Source organism: Phoca vitulina, unplaced genomic scaffold (assembly GCF_004348235.1).
Source record: "Phoca vitulina isolate PV1807 unplaced genomic scaffold, GSC_HSeal_1.0 scaffold9, whole genome shotgun sequence".
Classification (NCBI taxonomy): domain Eukaryota; kingdom Metazoa; phylum Chordata; class Mammalia; order Carnivora; family Phocidae; genus Phoca; species Phoca vitulina.
In genome coordinates, this window is record NW_022589712.1 from 34814981 (window position 1) to 34838178 (window position 23198).

General features: G+C 39.8%; 1 protein-coding gene across 13 annotated transcripts in view; it reads left to right on the forward strand.

The window, feature by feature from the left end:
- Positions 1–5761: 5761 nt before the first annotated feature.
- PTPRK (protein tyrosine phosphatase receptor type K) overlaps positions 5762–23198 on the forward strand; it is a 554769-nt gene continuing 537332 nt past the window's right edge. For all 13 annotated transcript variants that reach the window (XM_032407893.1, XM_032407895.1, XM_032407898.1 and 10 more), the window contains exon 1: positions 5762–6103. In XM_032407893.1, the coding sequence (XP_032263784.1) occupies positions 6007–6103 (97 nt within the window). In that variant the 5' untranslated portion in view covers positions 5762–6006. The remainder of the gene's footprint in view (positions 6104–23198) is intronic.

Sequence of the window (23198 nt, forward strand, 5' to 3'; positions counted from 1 at the left end):
CTGTGTTAATTCTCCTCGGGCTGCAACTTTGCATATGAGCTCTTAACCCTGAAAAATGTATTATTGCATACATGATGAATTTAATCAGTTGTAAGAGTTATCTTCTTTCCTGGTTTTACTAAAATAACAAACAAACAAAAAAGTATCTCAGGATAATTGGTCCATTCAGACCAAAAGAATTCAAACAGTATTCAGTGGGATACTATATAGCTCATACCTTTATACCCTTTTTCCTCTAGTGAGCCAGGAGAGAGAAAAAAAACCACACACACAACTTTTCCTTTCCTTTCCTTTTTTTTTTTTTTGGCATGGAAATTACTTGCTAGTATAAAGGGTAGATAAAGTACCCTATCGTGTTCCAGAAAACATAATTTATCAACCACATACTAGGATACTATGAAGACCCTAATTTTTTTCCCTCTGAGTTCAATCTTTTATTAACATCATTAGACTAGGCTTTTTTGAAATTGAGGAGAGCCTCTGAAGTCAGAATACACCAGTTCTGGAAGTGATTGTCACTGTCCCCATCCCTCCACCTCTATCCAATTCACACTTTTATGATTGGCTTCCTTTTTGACCCATGCTTGTTAATTATATCCAGCTGTAGGCAAATTGCTCTTCCAAATTGGCAACACCGAGCTCTCAAGCTGCTCATTTTTTTTTTTTTCTTCCCTGGATAAAACCTTTGGAGCATGCATTTTCTTGACTAGTGTTTCTGAACTAATCCCCAGTTATGGATTTTTTTAAGGGTTCAAGGGACTCACAAAATAACTGTGGTTTTGGGGCGCCTGGGTGGCTCAGTCGTTAAGTGTCTGCCTTCAGCTCAGGTCATGATTCCAGGTCCTGGGATCGAGCCCCGCATCGGGCTCCCTGCTCCGCGGGAGGCCTGCTTCTCCCTCTCCCACTCCCCCTGCTTGTGTTCCCTCTCTCACTGTGTCTCTCTCTCTGTCAAATAAATAAATAAAATCTTAAAAAAAAAAAAAAAATAACTGTGGTTTTGAATACAGTGCATTTCTTTCCGTTTGATCCAAAATTACCTAAGAACATGTAGAGAGAAGAGTTTCCTTAGAGACTTAGGCACACAGCCATCACTATTCAATTTGTTCCTGGAAGTTCTGATGTCAGTATCTAAGTAGTAATTGGCCAGCTCCCAGCACTACTCCAGGGAGCAATTGGGCTTTGCCCTACAGTGGAAGACCCAACACCCACCCAGAACAACAGTTTTCAAAGACCTAACAGGCATTTTTTTTTTTTTTTCCTTTTCTGGAAGTCCCTGCTCTGTTCTAGGGCTTTATGGTCAGAAATTCCCTGCCCCTCCCTTCCTGGATACATACATACCCATGCAAGAATATTACAGCAAGAAAATGCTTCTAGGTTGTTTTTCTTTTCTTTTTCTTTTTTCTCTTTGCAAAGAGAAAATAGAAGCTCATTTCCACCTGCCAGCCTAAGAGGCTTGGTCTGGTGAATTGACATTGAGAATTTTGCATCTAACTCAAACGAACATTTTTAGAGATGAGAATGAGGTACACAGTCATTGGCAGGAAGGTAGGAATGAGATTCGCAGTCAGAATGCCCAGGTCAAAGAGACAACTCTGCCATTGACCGTGTCAAAGCTTGGCCAATTTTTTAATCCCTCTAAGCTTTGGTTTTCCTCATCAGTTAAGTGAAATTAGTAAAACTACCTGCCCTGGCTTCAATCTTCCTAGGGTTTGATAGACTGAGGATAGATTGCGATCATGTGGGTGAATAGGCATTACAAACTGAAAAGCATATGTAAGCAATTAATTATTATTAACAAGCTGAGAATATTATCTAATTGCTTATAAACACATGCTGTGGGTACTCATGGTCTGTCACTGGGTAAATAAAAACTTTGCTTCTGCTGGGTACAGATTTGTGCATAATCCTTCAGTGGAATGAGAGAAGGAAAATAACATTTACTCAGCGACTATTATTGTCCAGGCCCTTTTATATCTATACCTATAATTGAATTTATATCTATATTAAAAATCTATAGAGTTGACCCTTGAACAACACAGGTTTGAACTGCACGGTCCACTTATATGCAGATTTTTAAAAAATAAATACAGTGCAGTTTACTGTAAATGTATTTTCTCTTATGATTTTTTTAAACATTTTCTCTCTAGCTTTATTGTAATAATACAGTCCATAATACATATAACATACAGAATATATGCTAATCAACCATTTATGTTAGCCTTAGGCTAACCATAGGTTAGCCATTAGTTATGGTTTTTGGAGAGTCAAGTTATATGAAGCTTTTTGACAGTGCAGGGGATCAGTGCCCCTAACCCTCCAGTTTAAGTCAACTGTATTTTTTTTAGTTATCTGAAAATCTGATTGATTAACCTCATTTTCATATGAAGGAAATTGAGATATAGAGATATTAAATGTTAGTTGGCAGTGTTTCCCAAACTCTGTTCCCTGAAATCCTACTTGTGAGAAATACTTCTTTATTAAAGAGTTCCATGGTCCAAAACTTTGAGAAACTGCATTCTTTTCCCCCCTCCAGATTCACAGTGCCTAATACCATATTGATAACCATGGAAAAAGTACTACATAGTAAAGGAGACTGTTTTGGTAAAGGAACCTTTTAACTTTGCTCAATTCAGAGTTCTCCAAGCTTATCTGATCTTCAGACCTTATTTTCCAATATACTTATGAAATTTTGATAAAACTGGGATTCCACAGAAAACATTTTCCCAAACACAGATCTAAATTGATGACTGGAGGTACTGTGTGGTAAATCTGCAATCCAAATACAAACCTGTCCTCTTTAAAAGATATACTTTCACCATATACCCCAAATGGTAGGAAAATAGAGAAGGGCAATTATGAAATTTTATTATTCTATATCTACTACTAATTTTATCAGTATTATGGCTTATGGGTTTTTTTTTCATTCTTCATTATTTCTCCGTTATAATCATAGTACATTTTGATTTTTGTCTTCTATTTTTTTTATTGTAGTAAAACATATATTGCATATAATTTTACCATGTTAACCATTTTTAAGTATAGAGTTCAGTGGCATTAAGTATACATTGTTGTACAGCCATCACTACGGTGCATCTCCAGAATGTTTTCATCTTCCCAAACTGAAACTCTATACAGTCTTCTGGTGTTTTTTACCCAACATTTTATCATATGCATTTTCCCATGTTGCAACTTGCTCCTTTTTTTTTTTTATAACTTTCATTTTAGTGACTCTGAGATATTCTATCTAGATAATGTTCATGAATCTGCCTATTGTTAGACATTTATATGATTTCCACTTTTCCCTTTTGAAAATCACAAATATCTTTGCGTATACAACACTTTCCATATTTTGGCTTATTTCCTTAGAATAGCCAGTAGATTGAAGAATATGAACATTTTAGTGATTTTTAATACATGTTATCTAATTTTTTCTAAAAGTTATACCAAATTTATACTTCTATGAATTGATAGATATATTCATTCATTCTATTTTCTGTGAAATAAACAGAGATCTAGTAAGTTCTAAATACTTGCCAAATACCTTGCGGAAGAAAAACATACTCTCCTCAAAAGATTTCAATCCACTCCGGCCAGCGTTAGTTATTACAGCTAGCATTCGTGACAACTAAGGACAAAAGGACTGATTTACTTGTCTAAAAGTTTTATTTTATTCCTTTGACTTTCAGTGAGAAGTTGTTCTTGCTACTTTGCTAATTCCTTTTGAGAATTTTCTTGCCTTTCCTTGTTTCCCCTTACCCACTTTTCACTCAGATATGTGCTGATGACCAAATTACTTAATCCCTAATCTTGTTTCCTCATTTGTCAAATGGGAGTAATAATTGTACCAATGTCAAAGGATTGTTGTCTGAACTCAGCGAGATACTGCATATCTTAAGTCCATGCCTCGCACATTGTAAGTGCTCTGTAAACATTGCCTGTTATTGTTATTACTTCCAGGATAGATAAAGTGAAATGAATCTTCTATCAGTTGACCCAAGGAACAGGCATGGTAAGAACTGTGTGTGGACTTTCCCCTGGCACTGTATGTCAATTTTTCAAACAAGCATTTTGTGTGTTTAAACAAACAAATCTACCAAGTCATGAACTTCCTTCATCTTTCTTTCAAGAATAGAACAGGTGAATTAGTATATGGGTGGTGGGTTTTTGTTTGTTTTTCCTGAGGCATATTCCTGCTAAATTTTACAAAGTTCTGCTTACTGCTTCAAAAAGGAAAGATATGCCCTTCAGTTTTTTGTTACTTAGGATTTAGGAATGTCCCTCAATCAAAGAAATAGAACAGTGATGTTTGAACAGTTATAGGTTAGTGAGTTGAAAAACAAATTGTACCCTGCACCCTAAGGAAAAATGAATTTCATTGTGCTGAATTGAATTGACAAGCATTGGGCTACTCAGTGTGCTGAGCCAGCCAGAAGACTCCAAATTCTGTTTAATCAAGCTTCTACTCTTAGCAAAATTTTTGAAGTCTTTTTCTTCCTGATTTTATACATATATATGTATATAGATATATTTCCAGTTCTATCATAAACTTGGTCATTGATAGCGAGGAATACATGGCTCGGTAAATAAATTATATGAATGTTAAATTGAATTTCACATTGTGTTGTTTACAAAGACTAAAGATATGAGTACTTGACAGATGTCAATCAATAGCTTCTATTGTTCTAGGAATTGTATATATGACATTAAAATTCTTAATAAAAATATCTATTCAATTGTGACCACATCTATTTTACTTGAAAATTTTACAAAATGGATATACTGCGCAACCAAATAGTCTGTTCACAGAAGCAAGTAAATGTGGCATATGGTGAAACCACTTCAAGCTGCTGAAGAACTAGCAAACTGTAAAATACTTTACTGTCATAATAGAGCATCATTTTCTTCCGGATGAAATCATTCGTTGCCGTTTTCATTGTCAGTGTAAAGTCCTTTCGTTAAATACTTCTGTCTTAAGTACCTATTAGATATTAAAAACAAAGCAAAAAACCTTTTTTTCTACTCCCGCAGACCTATGGGAAAGGAAAAGATACTAAACCCTGATGCAGTTCTTAGGTTCTTCCTGAGGGAAGAAGCGGAAAGAGGCCGGAAGGTTTCAGAACCACAAGCAAAGTCAGCGAAGCAGAGCGTAAATCCAAATATTCGGCAAATGACAAATAAACCAGAAAGGAGACACGCCAGCTGCTCACACTGGAAAGTTACCGAACGTTTATTTTAGTTCAAGTTTTATTTTTATATCATAAGGAACAATAAGTTTTCTGTGGGGGTGGGGTGTCTTAGTCCTTATTACAGGAATAAAGAACAGTGAGTTTTCAGTGCAGGTGGGTGTTTCCTTAGGGCGCTTCTACACTCCCGCTTCTTCCTACCGGCATCCGCTCCGGTGGGACCTCCACCGCGGGGACAGGGAAGCCCGGGACGCCTCTGCTCGGGTGTTGGGGCTTTCTCCGCGCTCCTCCTCTGTGGTCCCGCCACACTGCTTACCAAACACTCGCATCTCAAACTCCGATTTCTGCAACAGGGTAGCCAACGGCGCGGGTCCGCTTTCCCGCCCGCTCCCCCGAGCGGCGGCGGGCGGCGAACAAAGGCGGCGAGAGGCGCGAGGCGCGCGGCCGGAGCTGGCGCGCGTCTCTCCGGCAGGAGGCGGCGGCGCCGCGCCCGAGCCTGCATTCCTCAGAAGCTACCGGAGCCGGCAGGGCGACGTCACCCCCGGCTCCGCCCCCGTCCCTCCCCGAGCAAAGTAACTCTTGACTAACAGGAGCAGCCTCCGCTGAGCATGGAGAGCTGCCGCCGCGGCCGGCCGGCGACGCGGGCGACGCTTGCGCCCCAGAGGTAGTTTGGGGACCGCGAAGAAGGAAAAAGTGCCGGCGGGCGGCTGTGGACTTCCCGCCCTCATCCCGCGAGGCCCGGCTGGCACCTCGGTCGTGGATTTCGCTGCGATCCACCCGGCAGCTCTTTGCAAAGCTGCTTGAAACTTCTCCCAAAGTCGACATGGATACGGCGGCGGCGGCGCTGCCTGTTTCTGTGGCGCTCTTGCTCCTCTCCCCTTGGTCTCCCCTGGGGTCGGCCCAAGGCCAGTTCTCCGCAGGTGAGTGGCCCGGAAGGTGGGTGGGTGGGGGGGCGTCCGGAAGCCCGACGAATGCCCCCCGGCCCGGGGCTCGCGAGGGCTGGAGCCGGCTCCTCGCCAGGGCCGGGGGGCAACGATTCGGGGGAAGCTTTCGCGGCCCGGGCGGGAGCACAGGGCAGAGGGAGAGATGTCCCCAGAGTTTGTGCTAGGTGGGACGCGGGGCACCGGGCTGGGCGCCACTTGGCTCAGGTAACTTTCATCTCCGCGACCCATTGTTCCTCTCGAAGGCTCGCTCGGGGCCAGGGCTGGCAGGGCTGCCCGGGAGTGTGGGGAGACATTGCTTTTCTTGGGAAATTGGTAGCCTCCGCGTCCAGCGCACGCTGCACCACGCTGGGGAAGAGGGAGGAAAAAGTAGTTACGACTGGGGAACGGCTACTCTGTTGCTCGTGGTGCGGGCTTGTTGCTGTCTGCCTCTAGAGCGTTCAAGAAAAAAAAAATATATATTTTTCTCCCCTACCCCCGCCCGGGAAGCCATTGTCAGAAATGTGGAGACTGGAAGGGACAGACCTCGGCGCGCTTTGCCAGGTGCTTTTTGTCCCGGGAATAACCTCCCTTGACTATTGTCTAACTACTTCCCCGTCCCTCCCCCGGTCCCTTTCTCCCCCCCCAGTGTTGGCTGCTCCTGGTTTTGCCCTGTGCGTTAGGGCACTGCGTGGAGTAGGTTCCGTGTGTCTGTTGGAGGAGCCTGTAAGATGTTTTGAAATATGATTCTAAGGACGCACACCGAGCAGTCCTGGGCAGCGAGGTCTGGGGGCCGGGCGGGGGGAGCCTGACCCCGGCTGTGGCAGCCCGCTCCTCCGGGGGAGCCCGCCTCGGGGATGGGGGCTGCGAGCGATAGCCGGCAGAGTACAAAGGGAGGGATGTGGTGTGCTCTTTTAGGTTGGCTCTTTGGGTTCTTGGTAAAGCCACTTACAGAAGTCCGTGAAACCCCGTCTCTCCCAGTCCCGTCCTCTACCCTTCCAGTTTTGTTCTTTTCTGTTAGTTGCTTCTTTCGTTCTCTCCTCTTGGGGCTCTGAAGTTTCACCAGGTGGATGCTGGGGAGCGGGCTCCCGGGCGCTTGTCTGCTGCTCGCGGGTCCTGACAACTTTTCTGGCCAGTCCACCCAGCTCAGCTTGGCTGGCAAGCGCATCTGCTGCCCTGGGTCTTGGTGCGGATGGTGACGGAGAACACCGGGAAAGTGACAGCCGCGCTCTTGGCTGAGGCCGCCGGTCGGAGACCGAACTTAACTTTGCGCCTGTCAGTTTCTCTCCTTGTTGTGGCTGCCCTGTTTCCTGGAAATAAACTCAGAATTGTTGTGACCGGGAGTAATGTTTATTTCCCTTACATCCCCTCTTCCCCACCGTAGAACGTTTGTATCAAAGGAGTTAGACCACAGATTCAGGTGGCAGCATGTGTTGTGCACTAAAGCAGATTATGAAATGCAGCGTGTAGAGGAAAAGCCATGTATATTGGTGATGTATGCAGGACAACAGATCTATGCAATGAGTGATCCGATGGCTTAATTTAATTCTTTCTGGAGTAAGCATTACTACTGAATGCATCTCTGACATATAATGCCGGTTGGTATTGGAACCGTGCTTGATGTAAGTCATTATGTGCAGGCAAGTTAGAGTGGGTATTGATTTCTGCACAGTGTTTGTCACTGCACTGAGTGCCTATGCTTCAAAAGGCATGTAGTTTGTTAATTGAAAGTTTGAATTCTACCAGTTGCATGATTAGACTTACATGTATTCAAGAGTTGGAACTATTAACGTCTCAACAGCTGATGGGTATATTTTCAGCAGTAAAGAAACTTTTATATTTCTCGTTTCAAATGTTATTTACCCTTTAGTAAATATTAAATTCCCTCCAACAGAATGTGCAGATGAGCTTTTCTGATCTCTGGAGTTTAGATATCTCTAATGAACAATTGCGTTCTCAGACATCCAGTTCTAAGTAATTTTACCAAATATGCCTGGCTTTGCTTTAGTGACAAAGTGAAACCTTTGACTTTAAGTTATGTTTAAGTAAGAGAATGTGCAGTCCTAATAAATGCAATTCTTGTAGGACTATATCTCAGAAATTTTGCCATTCAGGATTTGCATGCTTTTTTCCCCCTGTTTAAAGTCAGATTGTGAATCTGCCTTTCTCCATGAATTAAAAGTTTGTTTTGTAAACATTTTCATGTTCTGGTTATCCTAAGCCACTTGGTATTCTACTATCATCAGATTTTATGGCAGTCAGATTTGTTGTAAATACATAAATTCAGAGATTGAAGGTATATTTCTTTCTTGCTGTTTGTTTTCTTGGATTCTACTTTAAATAATGAACTTTTAGTTCTTTTGAGAAATTTGAATAAAATGCTTTAAAAGTCTAAAACAAATATATATTCAGAATTTTTGAATATCCTGTTAAATAGGTCTTTTAAATCACATCCAATAAGGCCAATTTACCACTTTTAGATATTATGATGTGGTTTCTAATGTAGTACACTTCAAAAGCAAATTTTGAAGGACTAAGGATTGTTGGATATGTCATATACTCATCCAGTGTTCTCTCTTTAAACCACAAATTTAATAATATTTTTATCACTGGGACTTTTTCCTTAGCTTTTGGAATGAAAGTGTAAAAATGCTGCATGGTGAGCCTCTTTAAAACCAGAACAGCCTGTAAATATCAACTTACGTTATTTTAGCTTAATCTTTCACTTAAAATTATACTAGTGTCCTACCTGGGGAAACTGAGGAATAGAAGCACAAAGATGCACTGACATTCATGGGGTTGTGTGGCTGTTACCTCTTGATATTATAACGTCAGACAGTTTTCTGTCTCGGGACTCAGATGCCTGACAAAACCAGTCACAGAGAAGTTACTTGGAAACTCAGCTTTCTCATCTGTAAAATGGTGATAATAATACCTGTCCTAACCTTTCCACCTGGTTTTTATGAAATAATTTATGTGAACTGGCACTGTAAGTTGTAAAGCATTATGCAGCTCTCTGGAGTGTAGGCGTCATACATTAAGGTAGCTAAGTGCCTTGACTTTAGTCTCCTTGGCTTGCTCCCACACTCGCCTAGTGAGGACAGGCTGTTCAGGAGTGTGTGTGTGTGTGTGTGTGTGTGTGTGTGTGTGTGTGTGTGTTTCCTCTGCCAGTCATTCATTTTAATCATTATTAAACATAAACATCCTAGATTGGCCAGACTCTAATTTTATCAGTACAGTGAGAGAAATTATCCTTAATTTTTTTTTTTTTTGCTTACCTCATGTAAATTGTTATTTGAGCTCTACCTGTGGAAGAGTCGTTATTAACATTCCTAACAATAGAAGAAATATATAGTCATTTGTTTAGCTGTTTGTTCAACTGTTGGTTGTTCAGCTTTTTCATCAGAGTATGGAGAAAAAAATATGCAGCGTTTTAGATGCAGTCTTATCAATGACCTAGAGAGGGACTATTGTGTCTCTAGTATGATGTGAGCCTGGAAATGCAGCTCAAGATCCTCACTTGATCTAGTTCCTGGCATGTCACACTGTAAGTGTGCACTCACTTGATCCCTTAGGACCTTGCAACTCATCTAAACAATGCCACTTTCCTGGTGTCTGACTCCTTGATGTCTCTGTATGTGAAGTTAATTTCTTTCATACTTACTACCTACTAGGAAAATACATCAGAAACAGCTTTCAAGGTTTGTGCGCTGATTTTCTGGTTTTGATTGACCAGAATTGCTCAGTCCCTCAATTCATTAAAACTATAAATTTTAACACTAGTAATGATATATAAGTGGACATTTCCAGGACTGTTTTTTCTCTCACTATTCTCCATACATCTGACTCTGCTGATTTTCCTAGATTGCAAGATGTCGTTTTGTGTCTGGCCTACCCAGACGGGAAGAGGCAGGTCTGGCTGCTATTTGGGCTTGGCATGTGTGCTGCTGACAGCTCTTCTCTTTGTATTCATAAACGCGAATTTGAAAAATAAATCAACCCCTCTGCTGCCCTGCCCCTCTCCCACACTCCTTCCCACTCCTCTTTAGCAACAACAAAGCCCGCATGCACATAGCCAACATCACAGTCTTTTTGTTCCCCCTAAATATCTTTTGGTGCTGGACATGTTCTTAAAAACTGGAAATATGACTCAACCACTATGCAGAGCGAATGCCAGTTTTCCCATCAAATCTCATATTTCTACCAGTGATGGTTTACTACACATTTTATGGCCTTTAAAAAACATTTAGTTCATGTGATAATGGTCCTATATAGAGAAACTGTGTTGTTGCCTACCAGTGCTTTTGAAGTGCCATGATCTAGGTCTGTTCAAGGTGGTGTTAAAGACAGTGTAAATCATGCTAAATATGGATGTACTTCTCAGAGGCATGGAAAATGCTGTCCTCATCTGCCCTGTGCTATTCCCATTTCCTCTACTTGCTCTTCATGGAGGGCAGGAAGAGGATTGCTGCAGGACTGAGAGCAGGAAACATCAAGAGAGTTTACAGATTGCTCTTAAAGACAAAACAAAGAACACTAGAATTCTGTGTGTGTGTGTGTGTGCTTGTTTGATCTTTTATTTACTTTTCTAAAGAGGAAAAAAGTACCTTATTTTTGATTTGTTTATTGGAGTCAGCCTTTGCCTTTGTCCAAACACATTCATTTCTTATTCTGTAGATGTAGAAATTTCCCTCTGTGTATTCCTCTCAGACTTTATCCTTTGATCATATGTATTTATTTTGTGTTCCGTTATCAAGTGGTGTTTCTCTTTGTCTAAAAAGGTTATAATTGCTTTTGAACATGACTTGTTTTTTCCAAAACTCATGCTGTTTATCATGGTTACTGAACAATGATATCTTCCCAGTTCATGATGTCTTAAACTGGTATTTGATAACAGGGTAAGTAAGTCTGTCCATCAGGCTAATTTTAATTTTTTTCTTTTTTTTTTAAAGATTTTTATTTATTTATTTGACAGAGAGAGAGACAGCGAGAGAGGGAACACAAGCAAGGGGAGTGTGAGAGGGAGAAGCAGGCTTCCCGCGGAGCGAGGAGCCCGATGCGGGGCTCGATCCCAGGACCCTGGGATCATGACCTGAGCCGAAGGCAGACGCTTAACGACTGAGCCACCCAGGCGCCCAGGCTAATTTTAATTTTAATTGAAGCCAGAAATAAAGTTGTAAATCGATGAAATGATATTTTAATATCACAGAGTGTTTGTGCTTAGGTATCTCTGAATGGAAGAGAGACTTTAAGTTCCTTTTTGTAAGTGGGGATAGAACACATTTGAGGACCATATTGCCTGTTATTTTGAGATGAGTGAGATAAGTTATATACAACTATGCTTTGGAAAATGGAAAAAATGGAAAAAAAACGTGTTTGAATCTTTGATATCGGTGAGAACTCTGGAGGTAGATAGTTTATTAACTTTAAGCTCTATCTTAGGAGAGATGTGTTTTTATGAGCAATGCTCTTAGAGAAACTTTGTTCCACATACGAGTTTTTCTTAGTTCCATGAAGATTCTGTTGAGAGAGGGATGTTTATTTTCCCTGAAGTAGTCTTATCGGAATTCTTTTGTAGTTAATATTTTAGTAATAAAAACTGAACATACATAATTCAACCTAGTTTTGTGAGGTTTTGCAGAGTGTTGAGGTTCTGGGAAAACACTGGACTCAGGGTGTAAGACCGTATCGATCCTGTTGTGGAACATTGCCATTTTACCACTTAACTCTGCTTGGAGTTTTTGGGATTCTCGGCTGTGTGTTGATAATCCATAAAAATTACGAATGGCTTATTTTGTCACTTACAATTGTTTTAGGAGCAAATTAAGTAGTCCTGAGTGAAATAATCCATGTTTCCACTTTATATGATTGTAGAGCTCTGGTAATAAAAATGATGAGCAGGGCAGTGCTGGCTGAATTTTTCTATAGGTTAGTCATTCTAGGAATTATCTTCTTAAGAGGAATGCAGATAGAAATAAAGCCAAATAAAAGAATGTCTAGGTGAGTTCTTATTTGCATTCATTTTGTTGGGAAAGCTGAAAGATATATGTATTTTGTACATACACACACACACACACACACACACACACACACATACATATCTTAACAGTGATAGAACTTCATTGTCCAAAGGTTTGGGTGAGAAGGAAGCTAAGGACATCTACAGATGGAGTCAAACTCCTGTACTTCTATTTTGGAAAGAGTATTGCAAATAGATAATTACTTTGCCTATTTCATAGATGAAAAAACTGAAATGGATGAACGAACTATATAGTATATAATATGTTGTACTATACTTTTAATGAGAAAGTAATAAATCTTCCTCCGGATTGGTGTCTATTTTTATAAACCCTTCCCAATGCAGCCTGCTCCTTAACCAGCTGCTTGCAGGCTGATTCTCCAAACCCTATCCAGAGCAGCAGCTGACCAGCTGCAGAAATTCCCCTAATCCTTATTGGGTGGTGGGGTGACCTAGCAGCTGCTTCATATGGCCACAGCTCCTTGATATGATTTGCCTTAGGTCATTCAACAAATTCAAGAGTAGAGAGGAAGCCCCACCTAGGGATTGATGGCTGACTGCCTCATGGTCATTGGATTCATCAACTCCAAGGTGCCCTAGAATTTTGCTGCTTGAATGTGGTCCATGGATGAGCAACATCAATCTTGGGAACTTGTGATGATCTTGTGGTCACTTATCAGAGCTCTTCTCAGAACTACTGACTCAGAATCTGCATTTTAATAAAATCCCCAGGTGATTTGCTTGAACATGTAATTTTGAGAAACACTGCTTTAGGACAAAGAAAGCTCAGCTTGAAAAGATTTGTCACATGCACTTTACTGTAGAATTATAAGAGTATTGTGAAGGGATTAATTACAATATGAAACAAATTTCCCTGGAATTATATTTCTGATCAGTATTTATTTAATTATAATTTAATGCCCCAGACACATCAAAACAACAGTACTATTCACTTTTTAGAAAGAATACTCAGAGATTTTGAAAGAAGTATTTTCATAAGAGAATAAAAATAAGGCTAAATGGTTTTGGCTATGAACGTGTTGTGTGAGAATATTTAAAGGTAAAGATATTATCAAGGAACCAAACATGATATAGGCCAATAATTTTTATTTAGCATATTGATATGTTGATACAGGAAATGATATTCCCTCTGGTAATAATAGTAGAAGCAGTTTCTTGTTTTATATTTCTTTTTTCTTCTGAGTGTAATATAAGGATCTTTGTAATAAGGAGCTCATTTATAGGACAGTCAAATTTAATGAATGGGAGTTAGGTAGAATGCATTAAATATCACTGGTGTTCTTTTTACTATCTTTTGTGCTCATATTTAAGAACAGATTCTTGTCAGTTTTCTCAAGAGAAAAATTATGATGTAATAGACAGTGTACAGTATTCATGTCAAAACACAATTTTACTTGCATTTTATAGCTTGCTTTAGCATTCTTTTAGAAAATGAATTTTCCCAGAAGACCTAATTGCCTTCTTATTAATGAGCCTGTAAGTGTGTTTTGTTATCCATTTACTATTCTAAACGTGTCTACTTTGGCTGGCTGTTTTAACAGTGAAGTCTCTGATTAAATCACGACTGCTATATTTGTTTTTGCCATTCACTAGCGATTCAGAATATACCGGCATAATGACATGGTTTTGGCAGAGACTAATGGAAAACAAGAAATATAAATTAACGTTAACCCATAATAGTTGGTTGTATTATAATATTGGGAGCAGGAGTTTGGGGAAATACACAACAGAATTCTCTGCACGTTTGACTGGAAATGAAAGTCTCTTAACCTGTGTTGTTTGAAATACAAAATATATAGTTGCTGGATTCATAAATAAACTATAAATCAATGATCTCCATGTTTACTTATTCTAGACACTGGTGTTTAAAGGAAGAGGTTTAACTGTGGATAGATCAGTGCTTGAGTGGAGCTTAGCGATGGAGAGAAACCCAGAAAGGTACTTCCAAACATCTTAAAGAGCTTTAGAGTCTGAAGAATCTGACTTGTTACATTTTCTAATTTTACTACAAATTTTAGAGCTTTCTCTTTGTACTACTTCTACTTTTATTCTTGTCAGCAGTAATTAGGTTCATTTATTCTCTCACACGTTGGAGAAGAGCAGTTGCAAAAACAACAATAGGAGCTGCCATGCACTGAGTGCCTACGACCTGCCAGGCCTTATGGTCCATGTTTCACGTGAATTTAAATCCTCGTGATAATCCTTGAAGATTGGAATCCTCTCTGCTTTGCAAACTGAGGATTCGAGAGGTTAAGTAATAACTTGCCTCAGGTGACAGTGTGAGGAACTAGTCAAGCCAAAATTCATTATCGAATATATACATATATGTAGCAGTTAGGCATTTTTTTTTGGGTTGCATGTTGGCAGAAAATGCAACTCAGACTGGTTACAACAAAAGAGGAATTTATTTTCTCTCCTAACCGATGATCAGGTGCAACTTGACTTAGAGGTCACATAATTCCATTGGGATATGACCTCTTTCTGCCCGCTCAGCTTCCCTGTGGGGCACTCCAGGAGCTTCATTCTTAGGCTCCATGTAGAGCATGGTAGCTTTGGCAGCTCCCATACCACAAGATTCTCGGTTCAAGTCTAGTATGAAAATGTGTACTTTATGTGGCGGTTGCACCGGCGAAGGCCCTGAGGTTCACTCTGATTAGATTCAGTGAATCAGAGACTCCAGCTGAGGGGAAGTAAGTGCACTGATAGGTTTAGTTGACTAGAATTCTGGGTTCAGCTCTAGATCCTCACTCAGGTCACATGGACTGATGGGGGCGCCGCGGATCAAACCATCAGTTATCAACAGATCTGGGGATGAGTTCTGGAAAGACAATGGAACTACAGTGTGATTGCTCAAGATAGAATTAAATAAGTCGTGAGAAGTAAAAGCAAAGAAAGCGGGGTGCATCCTTTGATGGGGAAGAAAGTATATGGTGAGAAAAAGACAGTTGCATCAGATGGTTTCCAGCTCTGGACCACTAAGTAGTAACATTAAGACATGGTGACCTAAACCTTAGTCTCTAAGGGGAAGAGGGCGGCGGAGGAAGAGGGGAAAGAGGTACTTTGCACCTGGCAGTTTTGTGTGCCTTGAAGATCAGTGGTTCATGATTTTTGAAGTGTTTCTTTTTTGGTTTATCTTCTAAGCCATGCTTTAAAGCATGAATTTTATTATTTTCATTATTTTATCCTCTTTACCTCAGTATTAAATAAATCCAACATTAAAAATTCACAGAATTTTAAGTGCTGAAAGGAACTTTAGACATTAATACCCCTTCATTTGATATCACTTGTCCAAAGTCATACAGCTTGGAAGAACTTAGCTCAAGTTCAAGATTTTTTTTAAGGATTTATTTATGTATTTTAGAGAGAAAGAGAGAGAGAGTGTGGTGGGGAGGAGCAGGGAGAGAGGGAGAGAGAGAATCTCAAGGAGACTCCACGCTGAGTGCAGAGCCTCACGTGGGGCTCGATCTCATGACCCTGAGAGCATGACCTGAACTGAAATCAAAAATCGGACGCTTAACTGACTGAACCACCCAGGCACCCCTCAAATTCAAGATTTTTATTTTTTATGTCAGTATTGTCACCAACATATACATTGTTTTGCTTAATGGTAATTTATACAGGTAGTTAATTATTTGGCTTTTTTAAAAATTATTTTGGTTTGTATTTTGAAGTTCTAAAACAATGTTTCCAAATGCAAACCTGACTTAATGATTGGCTTTAATTAAAATTACAGTCCAAATAGGAGGTGATAATAATTAATATGTCTGTGAATAAAAGAGACCATCTTAGATAACTGCTTGGTTTTCAGTTATCCTACATATCCTACATATGTACATGAATAGGTATTTGCATGCATGCATTTGTTTATTTTTAACAGAAGCCAGTGGGTAAGCTAAGCTGTGATAAATGATGCTAATTGACACAGAGAAATAGAACCTAGTCACTCTTCACTTTGAAAACTAATTTTGAAAAACTCAGGAGGTGAAGGTGTACTTGTTTATAGTTTTGATCTTCTCCCCTCTGCTGCCTAACTTTATAATGCATATCTGTACAGCATGGGATATTCAAGAGATGCTATACGATAACTGGGGTACTCGATAATGAATGAAATGTAGGGAAGTAGCAGGTGTTTGCCCAGCCTTCCCCACTTACAAGGAGAGGTTTATCCAGCCTGTGTTAGATACACATCTGTGCTGGTGGCCTAAAGCTGAATGTGACTGAAGACCAGGGCCTCAAACGTGGTTGTGCCAGTTTAGACCAGAGTGTCATGCCCATGCACCTCTATGACAGAGCAGCTGGCCTGGCAACACAGGGGTGAAGACAGTGGTTGTGGAAGATTTATTGACTGGAGCATGCTTCTTTCTGTCACTGGAGGTGTCTGTTCATGCACCTTTGAGTGTTATCTTAAATAAATTCCTGAATTACTATTTTCTTCCCTGTGTATTGCCTGCTTTCTCTGTGACTTTTTTTTAACCCCTTATTTATATTCTTATCAGGTGTGTGATTCCTGAATGGTGAGTTTTGTAATGGTTTGCCTAACAACCTGGCCGCTTGAGGCAGAGTGCTATCTAGGGTTGGCCCATTATTGCCCCTTTATCTAAACTGACATTTAAGTACTTAGGTAATATATGAGGTCAAGGGGTTGGCAGCGACCTGCTTCAGAGAGAGCAAAAGGTTCCTTTAGAGATCTATGGAAGAGTCCACTCAGTGCATGGAGCATTGGGCTTGCTATGTGACTGTGTGCTAGTCTTAGTTTTGTTACTTTCTGGCACTGAGATTTGGAGGTAATTCTTCTTTGCTGAATCCTTAATTTCCTTATCATTAAAATGGGAATATTACAATGAAGAGTGATTGTAATATCTTCTCCAGTTACTCAGTAGGACAATTTCGAAAGGTAAAATTGAAATATATGTGAAAGTATTTTTTAACTTCTAAACTACCATAAAAAATGTAATTTATTTTTGGGGCAGTATAACTTTTGATAAATTGTTGCTGAAGGCAAAAATAATATGCTGAACAATGGAAATGAAACCAGTAGATGCTTTGTATATTTGCAGTTATACGTTGCATATCTGTTTGCATGTCTAAGCTTTGGGGAAGGTGGTCTCATATGTTCTTGTGAACAGTGAGTAAATTTGTTATTATGTATCATAAAATGTACCCCCCGATTCATTTTCACCTATATACTTATTTTCTCTCTCTATAAGTCAACTTTACTCTGTAATGCTACCAAATAGTATTTGTATTTTCTCCAAATAGGTCAGTAAAGATTACATGATTATGAAATATTTTTATTGAAAAAATTTTAACCAAATGTTTTAAGGGCTGTAATCATATATAGCAAGTTTAATGTACAGTGTAGTTTTTCCTTTGAGTATTTTCATGAAGAAATAGAAAATGCTCCTGATATCTGAACTGGTGTGCCTAGCTGGCGAGAGCGTGTTTCAGTTAAGGTTTGTATGTCTTTATTTAATTCTTCCACTCTGCCTATCTTTGAACATTTGCTAAGTGTCAATGCTGTGTCAGGTCTTGGGTATGCTGGCAAGTAAGCCAGGCATTGTCCTTGAACTTCGGCAGTATATGTGACTTTTATGACTATTAAGGAGTGGTAATCTTTACATAGCTTCACATCTAGAGATCATGGGTGAAGCCTGGGGCTATTCAGTAACTGACCATACCCCTGCCTGTGGCTTGGCAAATCTCAAAGTGCAGGCTGTCTCTCACAATATGCTGGTCTACTTTAGAAGTTGCCTGGGAGAATCCATTGTGTCAGCAATCTTTCCAGATCCTGAGTCTACACACAAAAAGCTAGAAGCCTACCAAAAAGCATTATGCAAAAATTTGCTGCAATGATAATAAAATTCCATCAAGTGGAATTTCCCAAAAGTTGAGTAATCAGAAGTGTAAGCAAATGTAAACAAGTTGGGCAGAGGAGAGAGCACATTTGTTTTTCTAGAGGCTCACAGTCACTTATTCTCCCTCTGGGAACTTGAGCAGGAAGATTGGAGGGCTGCCTCATCCAGCTTATATGTAAATGGGCAGTCACAGCGTTCCGATGCAGAGGCCCTGGTTGTTTGGCTGCGGATTCATATTTGCTGTGACCTACAGCTGTTTATCGACTGCCTTTCTAGTCTCTGATCACCCTTCTCTCTGCTGCTGCTTCAGGGAAGCTCATTGTCCCGAGTAGTGGGCAGCCCCTAGGGAGGGAGGCCAGAGGCTGGCAGAGAGGCCTGGCAGTCCAGAATCCAGTGGGCTCAGATAATCCCCAGACTGTCCTTACACCTGTATCCTGGAAGAGGCAAATTCAATTCCTAGTGCTTTAGTCATTCATTTTGGAGGGGGCAACAGTACTGTCATTTAAATATACCTGTTGCTCTACCAGGAAATGGGGATTTAGAACCTCTGTTATCAGAGGAGGCCCAAATGACCTGCAGTATGTGAATGAAGGAGAGAAGTAATTTTGGATGTGTACATTTTTCTAAGGAAAAATAATCCCAAATTCCATAGACCCAAACTTCAAAAATTAAAGTTTAGAAAATTTATTTTATTTTTAAGATTTTATTTAAGTAATCTCTACACTTAACATGGGGCTTGAACCCACAACCCTGAGATCAGGAGTTGCATGCTCCACCAACTGAACCAGCCAGGAGCCCCTGAATTTAGAAACTTATTTTAATTTAGTTGAGTCACTAACATTTTGTGCCCATTTTATATTTAAGCAAGGGACACTGGAATGCTGATCTCCATGTATAAAATATATAGCGTAATGTTTACGATCACAGACTTTGGAACCTGATTGTGCTTGAGTGTGAATTCTGGTTCCAACATTTTCTTGCTATGGGAGCTAACCATGTTCCTTTAGTTTCAACACCACATCTGTGAAATGGGATAATACCAGTCACCTACCTGTCCTGATGTTTTTTTGAAGAATATTGAGTTAAAGTGCTTCGAAGAGTGCCTGAAACATTAATAAAATTCATTCACTTTAGCTTTTGTTATCATCATCCTAATGAGTGGACCAAATTAACCCATGTTTGCACAATATCTTATCCCAGGCTGTTATCTTTAAAAATAACTGCAGTATCTTTTACTTTAAAATAAAACCAGCAGACAGTAGATAATAGGATGCCTGAAATAACTCAGTATCCTGATTAACAAAGACCACAGTAAACATTATAAAGAATATCACTCAATATTTATGAAAACAAGTGGCAAATTTATACTGATTCCTAAAGAACCAGAATCTTAGGTTGAATGACAAACAAAAACAAAAACAAAAACAAAAAACAACCAAAAACAAAACCAAAAAAAACCACAAATAAAACCCCAAATCTACATATGTAGAGTGAGCGTACCAGAAGCATTAACTTTTAGGTATAAATATCTCAGAAATCTTTGGAAGATGCATTTAACATTTCTTATCCAGGTTGGAGAAGGTGGGAAATTTGGGGCATTCCTGAAACAAGTATGTTTACTGCCTGGACAGATTTAATCTCAGGTAAAAATACAGAAACTCTAATTTGGGAATAAGATTAAAATGGGCATTTAGCAGAAAGTTGAGGAGTGAAATCTCTGCCACTTCAAGAAGTGTCCAGCCCAGTGATACTATTGTCCAATCTAGGAACAGTACTCAGATTTAGAAATGAGATAATAAGCATTAGCAGAAGATAAAGGGATGCCTCCTTAGCTCCTAAAGAATGTTGTTTCTCCAAAGGTTATAGAATGAGAGAAAGGCATCTGTTCTGTGCCATTTGCATTTAACGCATGCTGAGTAAATGAATTACTGGCACGTCTATTTCCCTGTGAATTCTAGATAACGTTTTTGTTTTTCTTTTGAAGGTTGCTGTTGATATTTAATCTTCCATAGCTCAGGTAGTTTCAAATCCATTTAAGCCCCAAGACTTTTTCAAGCCACTGTCAACAGGGAAAAGCCATTTTAGAATCCTGGCATCTGGCTGGAGGGTCTGGCTAAACTTTTGATAGTTGTTAGCTCAGTTCCAGAGTTGCTCTGTGGCCAGTCATTGCAGAGGAAAGCCTCTCTAAACTTCAACAAGGATTTTATGTTACACTCAAGCTTTAGATTTCTTATATTCTCACTTTCTTACTGTACCTCTTCTAGCTTTAATTGAAATAAAACTCCCTTTTTCTTGAGTTACACTGATGAAAATGTTTGCTCTCCAGATATAATTAAAAATTCCTGTCAACTTTCTTATCAGAGAAGCTCTTCGCACTGCAGGTTTGAATCTCACTAACATAAATACTTTTATAATATTCAGTTTACCATAATAATGTGATTTTTGTATCCTGACTGGATGTTCCTACTAACATAGGTCTTTGTGATTATGGTGGCAGAAGGTGTTTTCATAAGCTCCTCTCCATTTAAGAAGTTTCTTAAGATGCCATTTTGATGCATTTGACCAAATTCATAGTCTTAATAAAAAGGAGCATAAAAAAGCAATAAAAGAAACTCTTGTAGCATATGTAAACTTAAATATGGAACCATTCAAAAAAGGGGATGCATACTGGACTGCCTGTTTTGTGCTCCAGAATCATGACCCAGCCATTATTTGGAAAGCAGACTTGTACTTATATGAGTTACAACAAATACCTAAAGGATACTGAATTGGAAAAAGATTGAGGATGGCAGACCTATAAATGGAATGGAAACACTATATAACAGTATACTTAAATATAATATGTATAGGAACTGGGGTGCTTGGCTGGTTCAGTTGGTAGAGCATGCAACTCTTGATCTCAGGGTCCTGAGTTCAAATTCCATATTGGGTGTAGAGCCTACTTAAAAATATCTATCTATCTCTCTATCTATCCACACACATACACACATAGGAACTGTAAATTCTAACCAGTGTGGTTCAGACTGGCTTCTTGTCTTTTGGCATGAGGAAATTGGAGAAACCCATAACCAGGGAGTGTTAGAGCAGATATATCCAGAAGGATCCAGGTGCTTTGAGTTCTTGCTTAGATTCTGCAAAGTAGATCTCTGGCTCATTCTTATCAGAAATACAGATCCCAGGTGAGGACTGGAAATTCTTTTGAGGGCTGTTGTTCACTCCTTTAGCTTAGGTACAGGAATCTATAGGATAGTACTCTGGATTTCCCACAGTAACCATGCTGTTCACTTACATATCCATTTAAGATCTTTCCGGGTCTCTCAACAGTTTGCTCACAGTTTGGAATCAGGATACCAGTAGAAAGAGGCACTTCATCCACCCCCATCACGTATTCATAATTATACCACAAACTTCCCCAGTTGCAGCGCATTTTAGAAAACCATAGCGACGCCTGGCTGGCTCAATCTGTAGAGTATGTGACTCTTGATCTTGGGGTCGTGAGTTTGAGCCCCATGTTGGGCATAGAGATTACTTAAAAAAATAAAAATAAAAACAGTAGTTTTCAGGGCACCTGGCTGGCCGAGTCAGAAGAGTGTGCGACTCTTGATCTCGGGGTTGTGAGTTTGAGCCCCACGTTGGGTGTAGAGATTACTAAAATAAATAAATAAATAAACTTAAAAAAAAAAAAGCTTGTAATTTTAGTATCTCATGTTGTTGCAGTACCTGGGTGACTCAGTCAGTTAAGCGTCCAACTTTGGATTTTGGCTCGGGTCATGATCTCAGGGTCTTGAGATCAAGCCCCATGTGGGGCTAGTGCTGGACATGTAGCCTGTTTAAGATTCTCTCTTTCTCCCTTTCCCTTTGTGCCCCTCCCACCCCCACTCACTTGTGCTCGCTCTCTTAAAAAAAAAAACAAGTATCTCATGTTGCTTCAAATATGACCAAATAAAGGGTAGGAGAGAATGGAAGGCAGGATGCCCTACCAGCAGTTACTTATTCAGGTGCCATGCCTTGAAAGCAGTTATGAGGTTTCCTTTGAGGTGGAGATTTATAGTTCTTTTTTTTTTTTTTTTTAAAGATTTTATTTATTTATTTGACAGAGAGAGACATAGCGAGAGCAGGAACACAAGCAGGGGGAGTGGGAGAGAGAGAAGCAGGCCTCCCGCAGAGCAGGGAGCCCGATGTGGGACTCGATCCCAGGACCCTGGGATCATGACCTGAGCCGAAGGCAGACGCTTAGCGACTGAGCCACCCAGGCGTCCGAGATTTATAGTTCTTAACACTCCCATTAATTGTTGGAATTAGAGCTATATCAATCATTGTCTTTTTTTTTAAGTTTATTTTTTTATAAAGAGTCACATGTTCTTCCAGCTGAGCCAGCCAGATACCCCTCAAGCATTGTCTTTTATGTGAACAATGAGGAAAAGGATATATCTATTCTGTGCATTATGGCAACGGACTTGAACACTATATGACAGCTTCTTGAGTATAACATCCTTATGAGCGTGTTAAAATAGGTGATGCCAGTCTAAATTATTAGCACATTCTTTTCGGCAATACCTTGTTGGGACAAATGACATTGATTGATTAGGATCCCTGTTAGAGTTAAAGAGGCTTGGTGAGCTAGTGGCTTTTTCATTCAATAAGATGTGTATGGCAGAGATTGTCTCATTTCTTGTCTCATTTCATGTTAATTAAGTTTACCAAATATTGAATGATTGTCCATTTTTGTGCACATCTTTATGTAGTGTTTCCACCATACAAATACAAGAGAAGTAAGTAACTTCAAGAACATAAAGATAATATAGTAATAGTAAAATGTAGTAAAATATTTAGGAAGTTATGCGTTTTGAGTTAATACCTCTGTTTTAGTTATAATTTATTCAACTTTAAATTTAGATAATTTTAGGGGCGCCTGGGTGGCTCAGTCGGTTGAGTGGCTGCCTTCAGCTCAGGTCATGATCCCAGGGTCCTGGGATCGAGCCCAACATCGGGCTCCCTGCTCAGCGGGGAGCCTGCTTCTCCCTCTCCCACTCCCCCTGCTTGTGTTTCCTCTCTCGCTGTCTCTCTCTCTCTGTCAAATAAATAAATAAAAATCTTAAAAAAAAAAATTTAGATAATTTTAATTTTTGAAAATGGCTGTTGAATAACAATTGGCTGACAAAATTACTGGAAATTTTAACAGTTGATGGTCAGGAGCTGG